Raw genomic sequence first — 27,111 nt, 5'->3', positions numbered from 1 at the left:
TCTTTTTTAGTTTAGGAGCTATTAAGCTCCAAAGAGCGGCCGGCCGGCCGGGAACGTAACTTAGCCACATATATATTCGGAATCAGGAAGTGGCGAAACACATTTTGGCCAAATTTGAGGTCGATCGGACGACATGAAATTTTGTTAGGATTATAGTAGGTGAGATTGTTAAGAATCTCACCTAATACAGCTTTCACATTTAAAAAAAAGTTGAAATAGATGTAAAGTATAAACACTTTTTCACATTAAAATTTTTTTGAGAAAATCGCAAATTCTTTAGGGGGAAATGGGACACCTTTGAATTGCAGCAGCTTGAACTTTTCTCTCCCATTTTTAAATGAAACTTGGCCTTACCATGATATAATTTAGTTCCATAAACCGTTTATTAACCTAAAATACATAATGATAAGGCTCAATTCTATTTAAAAATAGTAGAAAAAAAACTAATTTCAAAGTTGCCCCAATTCAAAGGTATCCCACATCCTTATACTGCTCGAACTCCACAGAGGGAACAATATATTGTTACGAATATGGGTAGAGGAGCCCCCATCCTTGTAACAAATGCACCCTGGCAGACCGACTACACAGCAGACGACTCACCATGAAACGGTCTTCAGACTAGAGGCATAGCCCAGTTCCCGAAGGTATCAAAATTTTAGATAGTGTGAAATTTTATGATTTTTCAGAACTTAATAGGTTATATATTTTTAATAATCTAATCCTAAGGTAGATTTTTCTAGAAAACCGTTATTGATAAGAAATTAGAGCAGTTAAGCCATATAGCTAAACCTTAGGTCTGAAGGTCGTATGAGCTGTGATTGGTACCGCGAGTAATAAATTGCCTGAGTCATAAAGGGGCAGTTTAAAGCTCCTCTCCTTTTCTATCTTTCCACAGACATTGCCTTCATTGTTTTTCAAATGCATATATGTTGCCCTCCCGAAGTATAGGGCTTGAGTGTAAAAGTGCCACTGAAGCCACTATTCTGCAATTTTCGTCCCAAAACGGGTAGTTGGGGCTATAAAGGCCATAAGTTCGCATTGTGGAGGTAGGGGGGGGGGGTCTGTCGTGAATAATTCACTACCCCTAGCCACTTAAAAGGCAAATTCGTCACAATATTATATGCCTCAATTTTCTCACCATTCCAAAATTTCTACCTTCCACCCCATGGGGATCACTTTTCTCATCATATCTTTACGTTTCAGACGATATCTGATTTTGAGAGATGAAATCACGTTGTTTGTCCGTCTATCCGTGTGGCTGTATATCTGGCCATTTCCACGCCTACAGTCCAGAGGGTTAAATAGAAACATGGGAGCTGCGAGGGACCCCACACCTATTAGTCGACCCGGAAACCATTAACATGTCCCTCATTTTCCCCCACCCATTTTTCCATCTGTTAAAAATGATTTTCAAAATTTATAGCAATTGAATCCGAAAGGAAATAATTTTTCGATAGCTCTATCAACTGACTAAAAAACCAGCTATGTCCACAATAGCAACTAAAACCATGTTTTTGGATTACTCGAAAAGTATTGTGCGATTTTTTCATTTATAGATATGTTTTAGAGATTGTCCAGGCGGATATTTCGTGCATATACGAAAACTCTGTAGAATCATTCCTAACAACGGTTTTTCAAGGTCATAAGTTAAAGTTAAGAAACTTCTATAGAGCTCATTACTCAAGCGAATGGTATCAAGTTTGGGCTCTTTTTGGAAAGGTCTTGGAATTCCTGACAATCCATAGCCGATTCAAATCGTCTATGAACTGCTAATCAACCGGTTCATAGCCAATAATTCAATTATATCCGGAATTGAATTATATTACACTAAACTATTTTGAGAAATTCTTTGATTTATTTGAACCGATTTATAAATCGGTTCAAATCTGTTATGAACCGGTAATGAACCTGTTATGAATCGATAAGTAATTTTTGTCCGAAAAAATTCTATTACTCTTTTAAAGGAGGGATTTTTTGAGAGATTTATGAATCGGTTCAAATTGATTGAGAATCGGTAAATGGTAAATAATGCGGAAGCATCTTTGAGGTGTAGCATCTAAGTCTTAAGTTCAAACACTTCCCAAAGACTAGGAAGTTTTGCCATCATTTTTCGCATTAATCTATAAGTGAATTTAAATTAATTTTTGTGGGCCAAGTTTACCATTTTATTTATTAAAAGATCAAATTCTTAATATTAAGTGATTAAAGGGCACAAGTCACAATGTAAAACGCTCATCAACGACAATTAATGTGAATCACATTAAAATTTTAATGTTCAATTGTTATAACAACGTGAAAGTAATAAATCGCCAGCAAAGGGAAAATTAAACTGTCATAAAAAATCTTAGCTTTTCCAGGATTTAAAGAGAGATGACTTAAAGAAATTTATGATTTGATTATTTTTGGGTATTCATTAACCAAAATAAAATACGTTACAGTACATGTTATTTATATTTCATTAAAGAGTTTTATTTAACGGAACAAAATGTTAATAATTATCATAAGTAAAATATTTTTTATCAATTTCAATTAAATAGAGATTGTAGTGGATATTTTCAATAGAAAAATTCAATAACGTTTTCGAGTTATTACTATTTGTTAGGATTAAGCAAGTTGATAAGTGAGTGTTGACATCGACGAGAAAACCATCAACAAATTTTATGCGTACAATCCTGCGGAAATGGGATTGTAGGGAATGTTGTGGCTGTCAAGAGCTTGGCCATATGAGAGAATATTGTAAAATACAGCATTGCTGCAATTTCTGCAATTTATATTTCGGGTAATATCGGATAATGGAAATGGTCTGGTCATAGTAATATTGGAATATTTTCATGGATTTGCTTTTCCAAGGCACGCATTGTTCGACTAACTAAAGTTGATAATTCAAATCGTTTGATCTACAGCAGATTTACGGAATATAACTCGTTCTTTTGCTGAACTTTAGATTTTCAGAATTGTACAAAAGTCCCTTATCTAAACTTTGATAGTGCTTTATTTACCTAATAGGGCAATGATAATTTTTCCTCATCTAAAAGTCTCTCAACTCAGTGGGATTGACAAAGTGAAAAAGTTCGTACCCCCAGAGAAATAGCAGAATGATTGCTGGGAATATATAGTGAAGAGATCGAAGGGGTGGTAAAATGTGAGTGTAGCTGGAATCGGAAAAACGAACCCAACAGGCAAACAATTGACATGAATAAATTTCTGTAGCTTTATTTGGGGGTTGACAGGACACCTCCATCACGTTCAAGTGCTCATGGCTCAGCACCTCCTGGGCTTCTGCTTCATCATTCCACATATACCTCTTGAGTGCTCCATGTTCACCCTTATATGAAGATGTGCACGAATTCGAATATTGAAAAGTCTCCCTGTCACCCCTGTCAAAATAATTCTCCATACCATAATTCTAAATCATCCCCTGTATGCGTGTATTGTGTCGAGCACCCCTGAGGCCACCCACATCGTATATTGATTCCACCCGTTCTATTGTACGAGATGGCATCAGCGATACAGTAAATGCCACGGTGTCACGGGGTAGGACAATGTGCGAGGACTTGTTTGAATGCCACCTACTCTACACACGCTTCAGGCCCTATCCCGCTCTTATCTAGCAAACCTCTTTTTTTTTCACCCGTACAACTTGACTCGAGGACTGGTTCCCACACTCAGGTAAACCCTTCTGGTTTAGCCTCAGGTTATAGTATACAATTAGAACTTACCACTTTTCGCTGAGGGCACTTGTTACCAGTCGCCGTGGATATCTCCCGTCTCTGCTCCTGAGGACTGCGCACGGACCCCGTCTGGACACCTCGATTGACACTGTCCACGGTGCTGGTGCTGGTCGTTGTTGTGGGCGCGGTACTGTTTCGCCCCACCGGTTCGATATCGATCTGAATGGGGTCGGCGGCCACTTGGGGTGGAACGCACGAAGAATGCGGCGGTACCACGGGGAAACCTGTTGACATTATCTCCTTCAGCTCACCGAGAAACGCCTTGAAACACGGAATCACGCGACACTCCGGCATCGCCTGTGGGAATTATTCGCAAACAGCATTAGTAAAGTATTCGAATGGATTTGGAGCACACCACAATCAATCGCATGAACTTATTAATATTAAATACATCATTATTATGTATGGCCTAAGCTGATGGATTATGATCGTAAAATTCCTATTAAGAGTATATGGACAAAATATATATTCTGAACGTTTAATTACACAGAGTGACTTTTCTCTTATTTTCGATTTTTGTTTTGTATTTGAAGTCTGTAATGTCTCTTAAGAAGAAAATGCTTTAGCCCAATTTTTACAGCGAGTACTATGAGGTTGTTCAATAAACACATTTAACGGTCTTTTCGGTCTTCTCATTAGAGAAAGTATATAACAATCACTGTAATCAAAAAGTAATTTTCACTGACGAAATTCGTTAAAATTCAACATGACACTCTTACTTTTTAACCCTTTAAAGACGATTAGGTTACTACCTGAAGTTATTTCTGTTTAATGTTTGTACGTAATTGTAAAGTAAGGTTGTCGAAATCTAGGATATTTTTTGCAAATCTCTTTGCTATATTTTAATTTGCTGATAAATAATTTTATTTTTTTTATATCTCCGATTTTTAAGCATTTTTTTTTAGATATAAGACGTATCACTGATTTTGTTTACCGGTTTAATTTATCATGATCATTTTCAACCGCTTATCCCTATTGGGATCGCACGCTTGTCGATCCTTCGCCACTTCACGAAGATGTTCAGGTTCGATCCCAAGGCCCTCCAAGGCAAGATTATGAATTTAATTCAACCACCTTGTCCAAGGTCTGCCTCGAGGTCGACGCTTCCTCACAAATGGCTTGCATAGCTCCTACGGTTTAACTTTTATTGTTAATTTTCGGTTTTGTTTGTTGTGAGTTCGAGTCCCGTCCGGTGCAAATGACTGAAGCGTCTGAATGGACATATTTCTCATACACAATGTAATCTGAATAAAAATTTGTAAACTGAAAAATGCACAAAATGGCAAAAAGCCCGGTATATGAAAATAAATAAATAAATAATAATAATAATTTTCGGCCAGTGAAAAATGTTTCGTTCTTAAAGGGTTAAACTTTACAATGAGTATAAGCTTTTGATTACTATGTATCTACATTTTAATCTCACAATTCGTGAAATACTTAAAACATTTATATGAACCACTTCTAAGTTGAGCATAATCTTAATTTCTTTTACATTATCTAATTTTTTGGATAACTTTGAGAAAGGAGTGTCGCTTTTCTTATTTTCGGATATTTAAAAGGGTTTTAAGAATGTATTTTGTTCATACGTTTCATATACAGACTGATAATCTTGAATTTATTTTTTAACGGTTCTTTGCCTAATTTCTAAAAAAAACTTAAATCGTTTCAAATAATTATACAAATTGTCGCAATAAAAAAAAATCTTTACATTTCATAAATATTTGTAATTAAAAAATTAAATTTACTGAACTGTACTCGTATTTTGAGAACTATTTACAAGTCTCATATGCATCTCATCAATACCGTTGCGGAATGCCGACTGGTTTTAAACGATTTGTACCATTTCAAACTTTTTAATTGCATTAACCTTTAAAATCCCATAGAATAAATGATTCAATTTATATTTTAATAAACGAAATCTATTTCGAAAAAATAGAAAAGTAGCATTAAACTATTTTGAAAGATTTCACAAACAGATTGTGAACGGAAACAGGCAGCGACATGTTGCTTACGTTCCTAGAAACGTCGTGAAGAATTAAAGAGAAAAAGTCAAGAAAGGTCTATTTTTCCATTCACAATCTGCTACAACCTATTAGACCGAAAATTCCTCCAAAAGATTTCACAAACATTTCCGCAGACGAAGAGTAGAAGAGTGGAACAATATTAAAGTCATATTACTGAGCTCACAGGGTAAATTTATAGGACATCCCTTATACGATCTAAGGCTTAGCCATATGGCTTAACTGCTTTAATTTCTTATCAATCACGACTTTTTGGGAAAATTTAACTTAGGATTGAATTATTAAAGCTAAATGACCTATTATAGGTTCCCAAAAACCAATGTAATTGCTCGCTGTTGATGATTTTGAGATCTTGAGGAACTGGGCTAAACCTCTAGTCTGAAGATCGCTTTACAGATTAACCATTTAAGGACGATTGAAACACCGGTGTCAATAGTAAACAGAGTGGAGTAGAAACTTTTTGCAAAATATATATCTTGAAAAATTACTTTTTTTTTCTTAAATATGGAGATGGATTTAGAAGTCTCATTACCGGTGGAATTAATAGACAGTGAAGCTTGCAGACTCCAATTTAAACATTTTTAAATTTAGATAATCTGATACTACAAGGAGGATTTTAAAATTTTTTTTAAATAAATTTGGACTTTAATATATTCTAAAACTAAAGTGTTTTGTTGTGATTGCAATTTGACGTGTTGCTTAACCATGGTAATGATAGAATAATATAATATATAATATAATACATAATATGGATATATATATATAAAGTGATTGTTATTGCTATAGAGAATCTGATTTGGCAGTCTAAACCTGTTCGCAATTTCAAAATTTTTGATTAGATTCCCCAAAAACGTGATTTGCAGAAATTTTATATCTCAATTACATAAACATCCAAGGATAATATCGCAATATCTTACCAATCCTCTAGCTAAAGCTCTTTCGTATTCGACAGACTCAAGGGCGGCCGACAGGAAGTCCAGTACGGGATTTTTGCCTTTCTCCACGCTCGATGACCAAAAGTGTTTCGGTTTAATGGATCTGCAAGAATAAGGAAGAAAAAAACGATTGTTGTCAATAATGGCCACTTGCAAAATCCCCATAATAATAAGATCGATGAACACTGTTCTGTCCCAGAATACGCCTTTGTACTCCACATTTCCTCTCTGAGGGTGGGCAGATAATACCATAAAAATACATAATATATACGCAACAATATCTCCTCAACCAAAGTCATTGTACGCATGGGAAATATCGAGAGTTTCAATGGCATCGACCCAGAAATAGGACGCTATAGTGAGGTGAAGCACGGACGCTACAGAATCATATTTTAATAACCATTCACTCGCTACTCTAATCACTCCAGACGATCTCATTTTGTCGACACAGGAAGAATAAAAATAAATTTTTGCTTCATCGTCAGAGCCATTTGTTTCTGCCTGTTAGTATTTTTCGGCGGAACGGTGTTGCTATTGTGGGTGGGCAAAGACATAGGTCCCCCGCCCAACATACCCGCAAATGCTCAATGTTTCTCTATTCTTTGCTCGTGCAGCCATCATTATATTTGTGTTAGCCTATAGCCTATCCATAATTATATTTCAAACGCAATTTCTTTTGCTGATATAACGCATAATTCAATTTTATTCGACTTTGACTTTGAGAATCGTTCACCCCACAACATTTGCAGACACCATTTATGTGTGGATGAGTGTGACTTGATTGAATTATATTAAGATAGAGCAAGATCCAATTGACTCTTTAGGTAAGTTTATTGATTGATTTCGTCCCTCGTCTTTTATCCTCTTATAGAGAAACAATAGAATAAGCGAGAGAGTCGCTCATATTGTCTCCAATCATCCAATATTTATTATTAAGAACTAATTCTGTGATATGCAATCAATTTTTATGTATATACCCTCGATTGTATTTGAATGGAAATATTGATGGAGGAAAAACTCCAAGAAATCGATAGGACCTTCAAGAAAAACTCATTTTCTCTTATTTATTCAAATTTCCTCCAGTTGGATGACGACAAAAAAAACTGAAATTCAGTCAGATAGGACTATTAGAAATTTGATGACGATGTTTTTTAATCTAGATCAAATATACCACCTCTCTAAGTTCAGTAAACTCCTCCATCGTCATTTGGGCTCCAATTTTGCTGCCCAGCAAGGGTCGTATGGAAACACAATGAAATAGAATTTCCCATACCCTAAGCATATTCATATTTCTTCAGGAGGTTCTTTTCCGAATCACATGACGAGCATGTTGTTGTAGCCCAGTATTGTCGTGTTACTAATAAAATGTACATTTATTTTTGGAAATATACTTTTACGCTGTGGTCGACGGGGTCGGTATTTGGCGATAAAAATAAATCAGATGCTCTCACGATATGCCATTTAATAGATATTTAATTGCATTATTTATGTATAGTGGTGTTCTTTTAGTGCACGATCTCGAATCCTTGAATGGAAGATGAGTATTGTAATCAAAAGGTTAATGCAATGTTAAACTTGAGATTCGGTGGCTATGTCAGATAGATTTTTATGAAAGATGTCTTATTTTTTATTTTCTAAATAGCGACAGACAGCATTTGTCAAACGATTTCCTACAGAGAACTACAACTTGGAACTACCTAAGTCCATAAGTATGGCTATATTAGTTATTTGACAGACCATAAGTAATACAGCAATGAGACTCATGAGAGCATATCGGACATAAGTTGCTCATATGAAGTATACGCGTTAGAATAAAAATTTACTAGCACTCGGCACTTATTAAGTTTGAAATAATATGATTAGTCTCTTTGTATTATTATATTATTTCCCATATTATTTCCCCCTAACCTTCTCTTTATTTGCATTCCAATTTAGACCATAGGCGAGTGTGCCCTTGAATCATTATCAATTATATTATTTCAAGGTTAACCTAAGCTTGATACAGGAAACGGTCAAGTACCTCAAGGACAATTATTTCGCAACTGATTGGGGAAATTTTAAACTTGATGGAAAAGTCTTGGTATCATTAAAAATTTTATCTATTTCAAATCGGTTATATTCCTTTCGGAACCGTTATTACTATTAATCGTATCGAGATATATTTTATTTATTTATTTATTTATTTAATAACCATGCTTTTGAGCTAGTGCTTTTGAAAGCAGAAGAAAAGGTAAAGGATACATTTATTAAGATATGTATAAAGATAAAGATTTGTCAGAAAGCAATGCTTGCGTCCACCGCCGTCTTAGCGTTGGTGACCAACTTCCAGAGCCAAACGGTGGAAATGCTCTTTCTCAGGTTGTATAAGTAATTTGCATAATTTCATCATATTCATTACAAAGGTAATCATTTTTACAATGTCCATATCTCGTGCTAGAAGGATCTGATAGTCCGTTTGTAGACTCGCCCAGGAGCGCCTTCCCCGCATTGTGGATGCATCTTCCATGCTCCCGGAGTTGTTGGGCGTAAGCGGTGCATTATATTACGTTATTAATATATAAAAATTGTCTAAATTAAACATTCAGATCTTTGCACCGGGCGGGAATCGAACTCACAACAGTAAGTCGAGCCGAGGAATCGATTCGCCCAAGAGCCACAGGTCTTGCCTATTGCCCTAGACACACTTACGACTTAAGCCAAGAGACGACTTAGTGGAAAATGACGGAAATGTAGTTTGACCATTATTTCTAATATAATTATGCTAAGCCGTCTCTCGGCTAATCCTCAGGTCTGTCAAGGCCTTATAGCGCCTTTTAATTTAATAGCGCCTTTAATTTAAGCCCATTATGCACTCCCCATACTTCTATTCTATCTTAGCCCCCAAGTCGTTGAACTTGCTCTAATATCACAGAGCTTTGTGTGTGTTCTGATACACACAGTATTCCCAGTATTGCTTTATATCACGGTATACTAGCCTAGCCTCCCATTGTGGATCTGGAAAGTGAAAATTAAAGACTGAACTCTCTATGTCAAATACGGGCTTCAGACCTAAGGCTTAGCTATCTGGCTTAATTCCTCTAATTCCTTATCAGGCGCGTTTTTTTAGGAAATTGTTGTTTAGAATTGGATATTAAGGACAAATGATCCAATAGATTTTGAAAAATCATTAAAATTGCTTGTTATTTAGATTTTTGAGACCTTCACGAACTGGGCTAAACCTTCAATCTGAAGCCGGCCAAAACTATCCTTCTCGTATCAACCTGTTTTTTTAGGTAGTTCACTGTCAATATACATTGGCATTACTTTTCTATTCATTAACTGAACGCTGAAAATCTGAAGCTGCATAGGCTCGAACCGCAGATCTCACAGTCATAGAGACACCACGCTATCCACTATACCCACTTTTTGTCCTAGTTTCGATTCAATTACTCTTATGGCCTCTACACACTAGGGAAATTTATGTCCATATTAAAGAGTTTTTCCTACACATGTGTAGGGAATTTGCTTAAACATGGACATAAATTTATCTAGTGTGTAGAGGCCATTAAGCTGTTTTAGGCAATCTTTTGAGTGATTTGTAGTGAAAATTTCAAATCAGCAGTGAACGATTTTATCAATTCAGACAAATAACGCGAAATCATTTTTAGATTACCACCAAGTCAAGAGTTTGAGCACTAAGCGAAGCAGTTATGCTTTTCACACCATCTATTCCATATCAATCTCGTGCACTTAACGAAGCCCCGAACTTCCTGTCTGAGTTGTTCTATATTTTTTTTCCTTCCTTAACTCCGATGAACATCTGTAGATGATTCACGATCTCGAGCAAGTAGTTTCCGCCGGCCTACAACTGTCTAATGCTGCTGGAGGCCGAAAGAAACCCCTACCCGTGACCATGTTTCTTGTATTCCATGTCTAGTACACCAATCGGCCTTCACTTTCGCTGGTTCCTGATGCTTATAATTGAATTACTAAGCCATTTGTATGTTGGTATATTGTTGGCAATAATCTGCTCGATAGTGGTGCTCTTGTGGTGGTTGGGTGCAGAACAGGGGCTCTAATGGGTTCAGCTCCATCACCCAACGATCGACAATCAGCGTAATTGTGGCGCGTTTGCGTGTCTTTCCCGTTTTTGCCCACAAACCCCGGAAGGGATACAAGAGACAGATATTTGCGGTAGAATCGTTAAGTGAACAAGGAGTGGAATAAATCGCTATATATATAGGTACGTATTGGAAGTGTCTGAATAATTTCGGTAAATTTAATCGATGGTGTTGGCTTCATGGGTGTCAATATTGACAATGCTAAATTAAGCTGAAGGGAGAGAAAAACTCTTATTTTCTTCATCTTAATTGACCACACACTTCGACAGTTTATTTTAATCATTTAATTGATTTTATTCAGTGCGACTGAAAGGAATTTTCACCCAGATGCTGTGGTTGATTTTACCCGGAGAAAAATGCTTGATGGCACACGAGAACCAAATTATTCGATTAGAGAAAGCTTTCCGCTCTAGCTAATCAAGAGAATTTTGTGCTTCATTCAACAATAAAATCGCTTTCATCCCTTCCTCTATTTTTATCATCCTTATATCTCCACATTTCTCCTCTTTCTCTGCGGGTTTTCCATCAAGTTCCCATGCATTAGAGCTTTTAAACTGGCAGGATGAGCTTAAATGGTTAAACCATGGGGACGAGTGATCCACAACGTGTCTCTTTTTATATGCTTTCGCTACATATTATAAATTGTAAATATGAATTCATGCTCGATAGAGTAGAGATTTCATTAGAATTCCTTTTGATCGTCCCACTATATCCGTCATTCATGTGTAAAAAAGGTGTGGGCTAGGAAGAGGTAAAAAAAAAACAGACAGACAGAGAAAAACATCAGCTGACATTTTCATCCCTTTTCATAACATGTATGCCACTTTCTATGATATAGTTTTCACCCTAGTGCGAAAGTTTCCAATTCATGGAACATTTATGCCCGATGTTTACCGCAGAGAAAAAAAGTCGAGGACCCTCTTTCCTTCAAGCTCGAATTAACCCTTTACATTCCATTTGGATTTGCAGAAATCTACCAACTCTACTTTTTCCTCTTTCCATTTCACTCTCACAAAACCCACAAAATTAAAGGTTTCTTGCTCAATTTCCCACAAAAGAACATGCATAAAATAGAAAACATAATATTTTACTGATAGAATAGTAAAAGAACATGAGTGTCTGTAATTCAAATTCGCAGTCTCGATCATCGCTCACCTATTGTTTGGGAGGGTATAACAAAATATGAATTATTCATTTTGCTTATTGATTTTTCTTCACTGCTTAAATTATTGAAATTTACCTCTGAGATTTGTAGAGGTTCTTCTGTTTATCAGGTATACAATTGAAAGTTCTATTTAAAAGCATTCTCTAGCCCTTAAGACACTTCTCAGTTAATGTATATTCCATTTATTCATGAAATATCTGCAGGCAATATTATATTTAGGTACATTGAAATTCAATTAATTGTCCTTTCAATTGTTTTCTTTTATACAAATTGCAGAAATGTGCAGAAATGCCTTAGATGTAATTCTATGAAGTTGCATTATATGTATCCTATATCTCTATCACAAATAAATAAGTTATTAATGCCAAAATTAATAATAAGATTAGTACAATATTCCAGGAACTAAATATGAAATAGAGGGAGGTGGAGGTACTTTGAGCTGCGCGGTTACATATATTATGTGATTTTTTCGCATATTTTCAAAAAACGCTGAGCCTTATCATATTTTAATTTAGATCCACAATTGTTTTGTCCATCTAAATTACAAGCATACAAATATGTGAAAAATCGTATAACAATTTAATTCCACAGTTCAAAGTAGCGCCACCTTTCCCTATGTGATATAGTTCCTGGAATATTGTGCAAATCTTATTATCAATATTGGCATTAATAACTAATTTATTTGTGATAGAGATATTATGTTGAATAGGATTTAAGAGAATTATATCTAAGGCAATCCTGCACATTTCTGCAAAAAGCCTTAGACATATAGACATAGGGGAAACTAGGGCACCACCAAACAGGGATACCACCAAACACCGCGATTTTTTTTTAAATAGGTATAGGATTTTAGAGAATGAGACTTATATGAAATCAGATACACTGTGAAAAAAAGAGGGTGCGATTAACTTTTTTCTTCGTAACTTTAACACTTTTTAGGTGTAAAAATATATCAACACTTACTAATGTTAATTTTACACCTTTTTAAGTGTAAAATTAACATGAAAAAGGGTAACTTTAACCCATAATACACCTAAAAAGCATAATATTTACACCGATTTCTGATCAATATTGCGGGGTAAAATTAACATTTCCGGAATGTTATTTTAACTTTTTCGGATTTCTCTCAGTGTAGATACTATAGGGATGCTTGCCCAACGAAAAAATTATCCACATAGTTCGAGTAGTTTAGAAATGAAAATCTTTTTTCGTAAAATTGTGGAATTTTGATAATTTTAGTCATTTATATATCTAGGGGAGACCGGGGCAGAATTAGCCACGTATAGTATTAGACAGCGGTATCTAATAGTGTGCCTTCGAAGGAATATTGAGAAAACCACTCTTTATTCCAAATATATGCTTCCCTTACTCTTCATTGAAATATTTATCAGCCGCATACAAACATTTTTTGAACAAATTATACGCAATGAAAAATTTCATTTGGTGGCTAATTCTACCCCGGTCTCCCCTACCTGGAAAATGAAACTGAAATAAGTTAAATAAAATTTAACTACACCAGTACTTTCCTACATGTTTTGGGATAATATTTATATATTTATTAAAGAAATTAATGTTGACATTTTTTTTTTAAAAGAATAAAAAATCAATCACAAAACAGAGTTTGGGGCACCACCAAACAGGCAAATTTCACACAAATGTAGATGTCGCAAGCGTAGCTTGAATGGAAAAATTTTTCCTCTTCTCTTTCTTACTCTTCCTCTCCCTCTTTGTTCGATTTCAGAAATTTATATCCATTCATGGAATTTTCATTCAAAATTCGGGAGAAATTAGAGAAATATAGTATAACGAATCTAATTTTGCCTTAAATGAGTTATTAATCAAGAATTGGCGGATGATTTTTCGATTTTATCAAAAACAAATATGAAGGGCGCGCAAAATTCGAACTTTAGTGGCGCTGCTTTTCAGTCAGAAGTCGATTGTTGTCAAAATGTCGAAAAGCTGATGGAAAAATGTGTTTGTTGTGCATTGCTTTAGTTTTCTGATTTTTAATCATTTATTCTAAATGTTGCAGTGTTTTTTTTAGAAGTGTACCTATTTTTAATATCTTTTTTATAATTAAGAGTCGTGGTGAATGCCCAAAAATAACTTCAATGGGTGAGAAAAATAGGTGTTTACTGGTACCCCAGAAAGAGTTTGGTGGTACCCCGGGTGGTTGGAAAAAAGCGGAAAATGCATGGTGGCAGAATTTTCCTTTTTCTGGAAAATTGCATTGTTTTATATTATCCGTTTTATATTTATACACTGTGAGAGAAATCCGAAAAAATTAAAATAACATTTCGGAAATGTTAATTTTACCCTGCATTATTGATCCGAAATCGGTGTAAATATTACCCTTTTTAGGTGTATTGGGGGTTAAAGTTACTCTTCTCCATGTTAATTTTACCCTTAAAAAGGTGTGAAATTAACATTAAAAATGTTGATATATTTTTACACCTAAAAGGTGTTAACGTTATGAGAAAAAAAAATAAAAGCACCCTCTTTTTTTCTCAGTGTATGCAATCTATACCCAAGGCTATGACATGCGGTAAGCAATATTTTTCCAAAATTCACAGTTTTCTTGGGAAATTTAGTCAAAAGCGCATCTTTCAAAAGTGTTTGGTGGTACCCCAGTTTCCCCTAAAGCGAGTAAAACATACTAAAATCGGTGTAAAATTAACACTTTTTCGATAAAATCTGATTATCTTGTTTTTAGAGTTATTTTCGCTACCATTTCTGAGTAATATTTATAAAAGCATTGTTTAAAATTTGAGTTATAGGAAAGACTAGCTTTTCCTAATTCATTTTAAGTTTGCTTAATTTGTCAGTATATTGACGATTAGTGTAATTCAACCCTAATATAGAGATATTGGTAGATGAGATATCCATTTATAAAGGAAAGCTTTTAGGCTTTGTACACTTTATGTCTTCAAACACTTTACATTTTTTCCCATATTTCTTTAATGAATTTGACTCATGGAAATGACAATTAGGGTAAGTGTGCCAAATTCCGGCCAGCTTGCAATTTCGGCCACCTTTTTTGTTTCTTGAATTTCCATGAATTTTTAGTTTTTACATACTCTAGAGATTATACAATGCAAAAGAATAACAAGAATGTAGCTTCGGTAAACGAGATGACGTAAAACAGGCATTCGAAGAATTCCTGAAGGGCAAGGGACTATGAGCATGAAGGTGGTCGAAATATGGCACCAAAGCTATGCCTACATTTTTATTCATTTTAAAATGTATTAAGAATGATTTTAGAGTAAATAAAGACGATAAACTGTCGACAAGGTTCTAAGCAACACTCCTTAAGCAAAAGGAATAAAAAATTAATTTCTATTAAAGATATTACATTTCAAACTTGAGACTTTGGCGCTTGCATGCAAGTATGCCGAAATTTGGCACACTTACCCTAATAGCTAATATTAAGCCATACATTTCCCGAAAAATTATGCAAGATTTATTTAAGAAAAATGAGAAAAATATGAAGTGTTCGAAGCCAAAGTGTGTTTGAAGCCTGAAATTAGACATAAAATCTGCAAGTGGAATAATTAACTTTTACAGCAGCATTGCCAGCAATGAGGTGACCAACGGGAATATTTGATAAAATCTTCCTCCACATGTTCCACCCACATATCTCTGGGTATAAATTGCAAAATAGACATAGGTGAGAGAGTACATTAAATACTTTTCATATCTGGTGGAGTGCCAGCAACCTCTGTGCACGCGACTGTCCATTATATAAATTAGAAAATGGCCAAGAGTAGTGGATTTTAATCCACCCCCGTCATTTCCATCACACGGCAATGACGTAGTTTAGTAAATGTGTTCCTGCACAGAAGGCACTCATGGTGAATTTTCCGTGGAGAATGCTGAATTTGTGGGTATTTTGCATAAAATTCCATCCGTTTCCCCCCCTCCCCCTACCACCAAAAACCTCTAAATCGTGATGCTCCCATATGGTTCTATCGCTGAAAAATAACAATTTCTCCTTGTGGGTTTTTCGGTTCAAAACTTCCGCGTGACTTTAATGTACCATTCATCTACCCCACATTGACTTCGGATAAGAGACTTTTCTCGAATGGGGCAACTCGACAGAAGTGACTCATAAAGTCTATAAAATAATGTCGTTAAACAGAACAGAGTCTGCCACACGCACATAAAACTGGACAATCCACTTCCGATGGTTGGTGCGCGATTAAAAAGCTCTCGTGCTGTAATCGTTCGACGGTGAAAACATCAAATTCCACACCCGGATGTCGTATAAAGTTGCCAAACCCAAGATTGGGTGCAACAGAGACAAAAGGCGGGAAACATTTTCATCTTATCAATTTCCTCCCAGAGATTTTTCGTTCTCATAAGAGACGGGAAAGCTTTATTCTTTTTGGCCTCAGGAACAGTATTTCAAAGGTTCTCATAGTAAAAGAGCTTTATTAAATATTTTCTCCAACAACTTGTTAAGATATCTCATAAGATGTAACTTTTCCATGGAATACTTTTCATTGCAATTATTGTCAATGATTGCAGTAACGTAAAATTGGATTTAATAATGATATACGGATAAGATATTGCCATCCAACAAGCGCAATTCTTGAGTTGCAGAACAGAAGCTTTTAAAGTCATTTAATAAGATCTATTGCAGGCTTAAAGAATGACTAATCTTTACTGCGCGAATTCTGATCAAATACAAAATTCTGGAATTCACATCTGGTCCTTCGAGTCGGATTTGAACCACCAATCTAGGGATGTCTATAATATCTTACATAGCGAATTCTATAAGAAGATGAACAAAATGCTAAACAAGAACATAACAGTTAGAAATGGTCCTATTCCTATTTTATTGACTCCCAAATTTATTTGAAATAACCTGAAATAAATTAAAATCAGTACTAAAAACCTGTCTAGTGGTACTTTTGGACGTTACTTGGGAATTTCCTGTAAGAAAACTCAATAATTTTTTAGTTGCAAAATAGTTTCCTTTGACCTTTTAAAGACGATGGCGGCGATTGAGTCACCGGTGACCTAAAATTAAAATTTTTGCCTATGATCATTTAAAGTTATACTTTGCTTTGGTCTACAAAAATGATATTTTCTGACCCGAAATTTTTCATCCTCTCGCCCTTTTAATACAGGGTTAAATAGGGAATACCAATATAAATTCTACAGATCAAATATTTTTGTCAGTTTTTTTTATATAATAAAAAAAGTTATCTAATTTCAGTAGTTAAAATTAATTTGAATACAGCTCTACCATTTTTCATATTCGATATAAGGTAAAGTACTCTGGAGTCGGCCGGTTTCTCAACTCGGCCAGTGCGACTATTTATTCAATTTACTTAGATTTGTTATAATATGGTCTTACCGATTTAACATTATAAGGTGTATTATATTATATATAACGTAAATCAGCGAAAATTTCATAGAAATTGACTATAAAACGTTAAAAAATTGGTTAAATAATTCAACTGGCCGAGTTGAGAAACCGGCCGACTAGAGGGTACTTTACCTTAGGTACATAAAGCTCATAAAATTCTTCTGTGAGCATATTTTTTCCAAAAATCGAAATACACACTGAGAAAAAAACGGGGGTTCGATTAACTTTTTTTCCTCGTAACTTTAACACTTTTTAGGTGTAAAAATATATCAACATTTTTAATGTTAATTTTACACCTCTTTAAGTGTAAAATTAAGATAAAAAAGGGTAACTTTAACCCACAGTACACCTAAAAAAGCATAATATTTACACCGATTTCAGATCAATAATCCAGGGTAAAATTAACATTTCCGGAATGTTATTTTAACTTTTTCGGATTTCTCGCAGTGCAGTACGACTCCGATAAAGTCAACCCCTGAAAATTTTAAACACCGTGAAAAAGTATTTAAAATTCCAGGTTCAATGCTAAACAATTTTTGTCAAGTAAGAATCAGAGACAATTTTTAACGAGTGAAATAGGAACTACAACAATTAATAACATAAAATATTTCAGGTATATAAGAATCAAATGTATTGACTCTATTGGAGTCGTACTGTAATCCTTTTAGGGCATGAATTTCTACGGTCTACTGGAATCTGGAATTGTCTCTTCGCAAATTTTACTAATACATTTAATGTGTTTTAAAGTAGAAGAAACTTTTGCCAAAGTTATCCTCCGGACTCTCAAACTTTTTTTTTGGTTCAATTGTGTGCATTTGGTATTCAATACATACTTTTCATTCTATTCCGACAGTCGAAAACCAATTAAATCGATAAGTAATACAAATATATCAAACATTTCTCAACAGCAGAATATTTAAAGTGAAATTTAAATAGCATGAACATTGAGATTTGAAATATCTGTGTTAATTCATTTGACTTTTTTCCTCTTGATGTTAAATAAATATTTACGAGGTTTATTCGACATCATAACATTAGTGTCATTCTAAAATTATAATTGGGTTTTATGACGAACATGACAGTAAAACACTGTTCAACTTAATAAAACTATTAATAATTCGTTGAAATTCTTGTAGACATAATAAAAGGATGTTTAAAGATGATTTATATGAAAATATTGAGTACAATCTGCAGTCATGGGAATCAGAAATAAATTAGCATCCCACCAATTCTATATGTACTATTACAACAATTTAGATATAAATATCTCTGTTATTAAATAAATTCAACATGTTAAAAGTGGAGGGATTCCCCATGTAGGGGAAATTACTCTCCCTTCGAGCGTTCATGCTTTCACTGAGAAAAAAAAGGGTGCGATTAACTTTTTTCCTCGTAACTTTAACACTTTTTAGGTGTAAAAATATATCAACATTTTTTAATGTTATTTTACACTTTTTTAAGTGTAAAGTTAACATGAAAAAGGGTAACTTTAACCCCTAATACACCTAAATTTACACCGAATAATGTGAATTTCTTTAATTTTTCCTAAGAGATTTACACATAATTGGTAATAAAGTTAACTAATATTTAGTAGAAATGTGTAAGTCTCTTACGAATAATAAAAGAAAATTTACATTATTCGAAGGCATGAATGTTCGTAGGGTTAGTACTTTTTCTTAAATCAGTTTGTGAACTTCATAAAAATATGAAAATATTTTTCAGATGAAGTATAAACATATAGTGAAATCTTATTTACAAAGGGCTTTCTATTTATCAGTAAATTAAAATTGGCAAATAAATGAGTAAGGGAAGCTTTCAGGCTTCGTACACACTCTGGCCTCGAACATTTAATGACCAAATTTTATTTTTAATTGACCAAATTGCCATATCACTGTTCAAAGAAACATTTTGAAATAAATCAGAGCTTTTTCAGAACTATCAAAATTTTCGATTTTAAAACTAATTCTTAAACTTTATAGAAAATAATTAGTTTTATTCAGACGATCATAAGCAAAATTTAGGTCAATCACACTCTTTCTATCGGCACAGTCGGTATATTTCTTATGCATACCATTTAAAAGTACAATGACTTAATCTTTAAATGAACCAGAACCCATAGAAATGAATAACTTCCGAAAAGAGGTCTTTAGACTTAAAATTAGACGACATTTCCATTGTCATAAAACATTTTACGGAAACATTCAAAAGCATTCCAAAATGTGTTAATATGGAAGGGTCGGTCGTTTCCATTTTATTAAAAATTACATAATTACCATGATACTGTTGACAAGGGTAGCACAACATTTCGCTTACACGTTGTGTCATGGGATATAATATGATAATGTAACGATGTAACTTAATATATGTAATAGTTGGCAAATGAGAGAAAAATCGATGTATATATGAGATTGTGAGTGAAAAGAAGACAATTTTCGCAAGAGACAATTTATCCCTGGTGAATGGAATATTCATCACAGCTTTATTGAAGTTGTATGGAGTAAAAGTGTTTATATTGCTCTATTGAGTAATTGATGAGTGTTATTAATTAAACCAATTTCTAGTTAATTGTATAGATAAATCAGAGGTAGAAGTATTTGGTTTACAGAGGGTTGAGTGATGAAATGGCGAAACTATATGTATTTCCTCTGTGTCAAATTCTCTGTATATTTCAGGGAAACTTTTATCAATTTTTCCTGGAAAGGATGGGCAAGAGATAAATGGTGATTGAGGGAGGGATGAGCTTTATGGTGACTCAAAGTTTTTCTTTGCCCCTTTAGAAAGTCATTCGCAACAATTCAACTGAAAAAGTGTTTAAGTTTGAGAATTAAAAGTTTCCTTCTTGACTCTAGAAATTTCTCTGTGGTGATTTTGTTGCTTCAAAATATGTGATAGAGGCAGTTGAGGGTAGTAAGTGTTCTCAAACTAAAGGCGACCAAATTCACACGACACAAAGCTCTCCCTCACTTTGAGTTTTTCCAAAGTATTTTAGTTCAGTATATATAAGAAAATCAGAAAACGAATGAAATCTGTGAACAATAAGCGCAACATTCTCTCTTGTTTGTAATTTATAGTTGTCAAATGTTTTGTAGGTATACAAAAATGGTGTGTGAAAGATAGGATTTTTACAGAGATCGTAAAAGTTTTTGTCCATCATACAATACTTTCTGCTCTATATTGTGGTTTTGCGCCAACATTTATGACCGTGTGAGCAATAGTAAAAAAAACACTACAGGACCTGTATATGGAACTTCAAGTTGAAAAATGATTGTGCATGGTGTCAATTCAAATAGAAAATTCATCAATAATCCTGATATATTTACAAAATTTCCCTCTATATAACATAGTGCTAGATAAAATTAAATAAAAATTGGAGAGTGTCCTAGAAAAATAGGATAGGCACGTGTAAGCTTACGGCAGGTGTGATTCACTAAATTGTTTTTTTAGGGAATCATTCACTGAGAGAAATCCGAAAAAGTCAAAATAACATTCCGAAAATTTTAATTTTACCCTGCAGTATTGATCCGAAATCGGTGTAAATATTACCCTTTGTAGGTGTATCATGGGTTAAACTTACCCTTTTTCATGTTGATTTTACCCTCAAAAGGTGTAAAATTAACATTAAAAAATGTTGATATATTTTTACATCCGAAAAGTGTTAAAGTTATGACGAAAAAAAGTTGATCGTAGCCTCTTTTTTTCTCAGTGTTGGGATAGAGGCTTATTACTCCCATGCCTTATTGATTCAAATGCAGCACTGCATGAGAATTGAGAGTCATTATTGATACAAAATTTTTGGTGGTCTAAAAAGGAGTACTGAAAAGGAGTACAGAAGGAGTACAGAAAACTTACGCTCAATCCCTTAACTCATTAAATGCCCTTTGGCGATTTATGATTACATCAGTTTTTTTTTAATTTTGAACTTTTTGTAGTTTAGACTGATTTATTCGTAAATAAATAGTCACAGATTCTTATTTAATAACACAAGGCATGTGTAATAACACAAGGTTGGATAGAGTAACCATTAAAAAAAATGAAATTAATTGATTTTTATTATAAAATAACTCAAATTTGACCCAAAGTTTCTTAGACAAGTATTGGTTAGATATATCAAACCAATACTCCCGCAACTTAACAATGGACTACTAAAAAATATTTTTAAAATATTTTTTCTCAACAGCAAGAACAATAAGAACTAAAAATAATATTGGAAAACAGCTTTAATGTCTTTGGATTAGTAAGGGATTTTACAGAGGGAATTTAAGAAGGTAATCCGTTTTTTTAATCATCCTGTTTTAATTGGTTTAAACATGAAATTTATTATATTTTCGTCAACAATGTCATGGGTATACAATGTTTTATATGAACGGTTTATTGGATTCTCAAGTTCAGCGATGTTTTAGAACGGTTAAAAGTAGAATTACAATAAACGAAAACGTTAAGAGAATTTACATGATGTCCCAAAATAATATAGAAACATGATATATTAAACTTTTTCTAATCCACCTGTACAAAATCGGAGAATGTCCGAAATTTTTTTTCCCAAGAATAAATTTATCAAAGTGATAAGCGTCATATACGCACGGTGCGAAACTTTCTAAAAACTATTTTTTTTTATTTAAACAAAAGGGATGGCAAAGTGTCCCAGGTTTTCTTGTCCTTTCTTGGAATTTATACTTTCGACAAAAAAAAATAGAATTTGTAGCCGGGCTTTTGCCCTGAAAGATTCCTCATGGAGACCAAGGCTTATCGCGGCCAATTGCCCGGCAGCGACCCAGCTCTGTGCCCCATCCGAACTCTTCCAGACCATGTTACCGACTGACTGACAGTGTCGCCTGTCAGGCAATCCCCCACACGGCGGGCAACAGAACTATACCACCGGTAAAAGGCCTTGCTTGGAGCGAGAGGCGGGAAACATGAATTTCCCGCGAACAGGGAAGGGAATCCACCAGCCGGGCTCTATTTCGCTAACAGGTGGAAAATCTCGACTACAAATTCTAAATTTTTTTTTAAATGTTCAAAAATTAGAAAATTTTAATGGGTCATGGAGTAACCAATTATCCGGTCTTTATAGCTAGGAACCCGGAACTTGAGTATCACAAGGGGTAAACAAATCTGTCACTCAAGGTTTACTATGAGTGCAGATCGGCGCGAACACCGCTTTCTTAGAGACTGATCAACGCCATTTGCCGATCGAACACTCACGGTTCACTCTCCGGCCATACTTATTCAACCCTTTTTACCCCCATCACCATTTTTTCGGTCAAACTCCCTCTCGCTGTGAACATCCTGCTCTAATACTGTTAGAGAGGGGAGGTGACTCATGATTCTCGAATTACAGTGGTTGTAATCTTAATAGAAGGGCAGACTTCTGTCTCAGATCTGTGGCCCGTAGGGCAGAATCACATTGACAGAAAAATGCTCACCGTCACTGTCAAAGCCTCACCGTATTCCGTTAATTTACGCATTTTCATTATAATTCTTACGTAAATTTTCAATTAGCGTATTACCTTATCTCATATTCGGTAGCACTAGGTGAATATAATATAAGAAAAGTTAAGAAATAATACGAAAATACGATAAAAGGTGAGCAAACCAAATTGCACGAGAAATTAATTATACAGTTTTTTTGCTCATCGTTTATCGTATTTTCGTTTTAATTTTTCAATTTTCTTACATTATTTTCACCTAGTGCCACCGAGTATGAGATAAGGTAATGCGATAATTGAGAATTTGCGTAAGAATTGCAATGAAAATACGTTAATTAACGAAATATAGTGAGCATTTTACTGTCAATGTGATTCTGCCCTAATGGCGCTAACAGATCTAAAAATAAAACGTGCCAGGATTTACCATAAAATCTTAGAAATATAGTTTAATTGTCAAAACTGGTCTTTCAGAACTAAAACCTAAACCATTTCTTCTATTTTTGCCAAAATATGAGAAAATTTAAATGTGGCGTTGGCAATTTTCGTCTGGTTCTACAGTTTTACATAAAAATGTGCACAAATTACATGAATGTTTATCAATATATAAAATTACATATTTATGTAAATTTTACAATGAAAATTATAGTTAAAATATTCAAATAGTTTTTACTAAGGTAAAGTGCCCTCAAGTCGACCGGTACAGTTATTTATTCAATTTATTTATATTTGCACTAATATTTGGCGTATGATCTAACATTAATAGGTCAATTATTCCATAAATAAATACGAATCAGTGACAATTTTATAGAAATTCACAATCAAACATTCAAAAATTGACCACCGGTTGAGTCGAGGAACCGGTAGACTCGAGGGCACTTTACCTTACTTAGCAGACTAATAGGATAACTGGGATCATTACCTACTATTTACGATAGTTCAGAAAGCTATCCGGACTGACTTTAGTAGGGGGTCACTTTCGGAATTCAAAATATTCAAAACTTCTACTATCTAAATACGAACTCAATCAGGAACCATGGGCGACATTGCAGCATCACGGAGTAGCACTCACAAATGCACTGAATGAATAGAAGCTTAAGGCAAAACGATAGCCCCGAATGATTCACCAACAATTCAGAATGAAGAATTTAATTTATTCTCAAAATGGTAATCCTGTTCAATCATCTCATTTACATGCAAGCTTTATGGAATATTTCAATTTCTGTTGATTGGTTATTCGGATGAAAAAATATTCTATACTCTGCTGGTTCAGTGGAAATGGAAAATTTTTAGAGATAGATATATGCAAAATTTAATTTAATTATAGTTGAAACTTTTCTCATGTCCCATGGGCTAGAAATTTTGTCTCATGAACATCCAACAATTGAGAGAACTTTTGTATAAAGCATTCGATTATTATGAAAATATACATCTTACTATCTACTACCTTTACCCTGAGTACACCACATTTTGAGGTGTTGGCGAAGAAAGTTTTGGAAAACTATTCGAATTCACTGAAAATGGAAGGTGAGATATTAAATTTCCTTCGTGAAGCTTGAGTTAAAATTTAAAGTTTTAATTTATAACTGAGGAACACTTTTGAATACATCCCATAAGTTGTGGTTCCAAGTTACTAAACTTTTCTTCAATCCAGTAACGTATTTGCACACAGAAATGCATTATAATAAAACTCTATGATGAACTATTTTTTTTTGACATTTTTGAAAATATTTAAATATAAAAATCTGATAAACAAGGAGAAGAAATATATTCTAGCATAGCGGAATGCTATGGAAGTCATGACTTTCATGCTTTGTAGAATAGAAATCTAGTATATTTATGTCTACATACTGTACGTATTCTTATAATATGAAAAAACTTCTCACTTTTGAAATATTTCGCGTGATGTTTGGAATTGAACTTTTGGCTACAACTTTTAGGCACATTGAAAGGGGCTTGTTCAAAGCTGTTTTCGTTCCCGAAGACTCCATGTTGTTTATCTCAAACTGTTTGGCCTTTAATTCTATCTACAGAATAAAAGCTCAGAAGCTCATCATTGGACAAAAGTGTATTATCTTTTGAAGATCAACGAGGAGGGCATAAGGTGAATTTTCAAAGTAACGAATAAAGTAAGAATCAAGAAAAGTAAGTGTTTCTATGTACCTCTTAAATTACGCGATATTTTTTAAAAACGAAATTTAACCTTAAAAGGTGAGATAAACAATTTTCCTGTCTGATCCACTTATATTCACAATACTGTCAACCACTCAATACTTTCCGTAAACTTGTGTAAAATGTGTTTCCATTAGGAAAAATTTATTTAATGGACATCAATCAATTTTAATTACTCTCTTTCATCCTCTTCACTTCAACCACTTCCACTTTTCGTTTTTCTCGAGCACCAACCCCCCCCCCCACTTCTCTATCGTGTAGAGTAAATTTCAGGGTTCACCATCGAATAAACTTCATGGTTGTATAATTGAGAACAATGGAAATGTGAGAGGGATGAAGTACAACAATAAAGTAAATGCATAAAACGCTAGAATAGCGTAATGAAATCAAAATACTATTAAAATTTATGATTATTTGCACACCCAACATATACTACAAACACCAACAATACAAAATAAACGATCAAAAATGATTTAACACTCTTGATGGATAGACATTGAGAGTGATATTTAATATTAAAATAGGATGAAGGAATTAGTTTCAAGAATGTAAAGTACTACATTGGAAAATCCCAAGTACAATAGTTATGAGAGGATAAAATGACATTTTTCCCCATCATCCTTACTTATGACGAATGCATAAATCATGAATCACTGGATGAGGAAGTCAAAAATGCAGGTTTTCCCCAGTGATTACTCACTCTTCAATTGTATGATTGTTCCCAGGAGGAAATGTATGTGAATATCTTATTGTTGTTTCGCATATCCAACCTGCATATCTTCCCTCAAGATTCCCTGGACCAGTGAGAATGTGTAGATCTATAATTCAAATTGTTTCTGCCTGTATAATAAATTGCTGACTTACATGGAATGGGTGTTAAGGAAGGTCTGTGATAACTTGATAATGACAGGAAAGGAGCTTCAGCACTCATCCTTCTGCTTCATAACATACAATTTATGTATGTGAGGCATGTAAGGAATTAACTATGAAATATTTTCCATCAAAATGATCCCTAAACTTCGATATTTGTCTCTTTCACACTATTAAAAGGAAGTAGGGGGAGGTAGGGTTACTTTGAGTTATGGGGCTACATTGATGTATAATTTTTACTGCTCGAACTCAAAGAGAGAGCAGTTATATAATTGACTTTTTTTCAACTTCTCACTGTTCTGGAGCTTATACGGTAAGAGATATCGACTTCCGGTTTTCGATGACCCTTCCTCAAATGACATTATCTCGTACCCAACCTCTTTACTTTCCCCCCCTCCCCTTTCGTACGTTCCCTATCCCTCAAAAATAAGTCAAAAATGAGGTTTTTCCAATTTTCAAAAAAAAATGACCCACACAAGAAACAATTTTTTCTTAATATGGTCTTGTAGAATTCCTTAAGTAACGTACTATAGAACCAAAAATCTCTTTATTTACTTATAACGCTCTTGGTTCCATCACTGAGATTACTATAAGTAAAGTGGCGCACTCTTAAGGATTTTAAGAGCTTCTATAGGAATTTCAACAGAAAATTCGCACTTTAAGTCTTTTAAAAGTGCACTAAAAGACTTGTTTATTACTTGGTTCTATAAGGCAGCTATTTTGCTTCTTGTGCAAGCTTTTTCAATGATTTTTGGATATGCTTTAGAGCTAGTCCTGGTGAACATTTCGCCCAAACATACCTATGACCGAAAAATTCGCCATTTTGAATTAATGAAGGTCAAAGGTCAACCAATTTGGAAGGCTCATTTTTCAATCGATTTGGTTAAATTTGGATTTTTTTGGAGAGGTATTGCAATTTCTTTCACCTACAGTAGACTCTTTCTCAATCGGGCATATGGAGCAAAATGTCATCCAAATAGATTTGGGCGTCAAAGTCATTGTAAATTCCCCAAAAAGCACTCAATTATAAAGAATCATTGTAAAATAAGAGAAACTACAGCGAATTTGAGTAAATTTACTTCAAAATCAAGGGTGAAAATTGCGAACAAAAATTTTCGCCCGATTGAGCAAGAGTCTACTGTATTTCTAAATGAAGCTGGTCCTTACAATTATTTTATTTAGATAAACAATAATTGTTTTGTCTGTCCAAATTGCATCATGTTAAAACCCAGTTTCTTTTAGAAATATGTGAATAAGTTGTATAACAATGTAACCCCACAGCTCAAAGTAACCCCACCTCCCCCTACTAGTACGATTTAA

The 27,111-nt window shown here is 34.2% G+C and overlaps 1 protein-coding gene across 6 annotated transcripts in view; it reads right to left on the bottom strand.

The window, feature by feature from the left end:
• Positions 1 to 27,111, bottom strand: part of LOC129800021 (1-phosphatidylinositol 4,5-bisphosphate phosphodiesterase epsilon-1-like) — a 248,331-nt gene that overhangs the window by 34,380 nt on the left and 186,840 nt on the right. For all 6 annotated transcript variants that reach the window (XM_055844374.1, XM_055844370.1, XM_055844371.1 and 3 more), the window contains exons 7-8: positions 6,670 to 6,790; positions 3,720 to 4,028 (exon numbers count right to left, since the gene is read on the bottom strand). In XM_055844374.1, coding sequence (XP_055700349.1) covers positions 3,720 to 4,028; positions 6,670 to 6,790 — 430 coding nt within the window. The remainder of the gene's footprint in view (positions 1 to 3,719; positions 4,029 to 6,669; positions 6,791 to 27,111) is intronic.

This window comes from Phlebotomus papatasi, chromosome 1 (genome assembly GCF_024763615.1).
Source record: "Phlebotomus papatasi isolate M1 chromosome 1, Ppap_2.1, whole genome shotgun sequence".
NCBI classification, from domain to species: domain Eukaryota; kingdom Metazoa; phylum Arthropoda; class Insecta; order Diptera; family Psychodidae; genus Phlebotomus; species Phlebotomus papatasi.
Note: the sequence above shows the minus strand (reverse complement) of the source record. Positions and strands in the feature narration are given on the sequence as shown.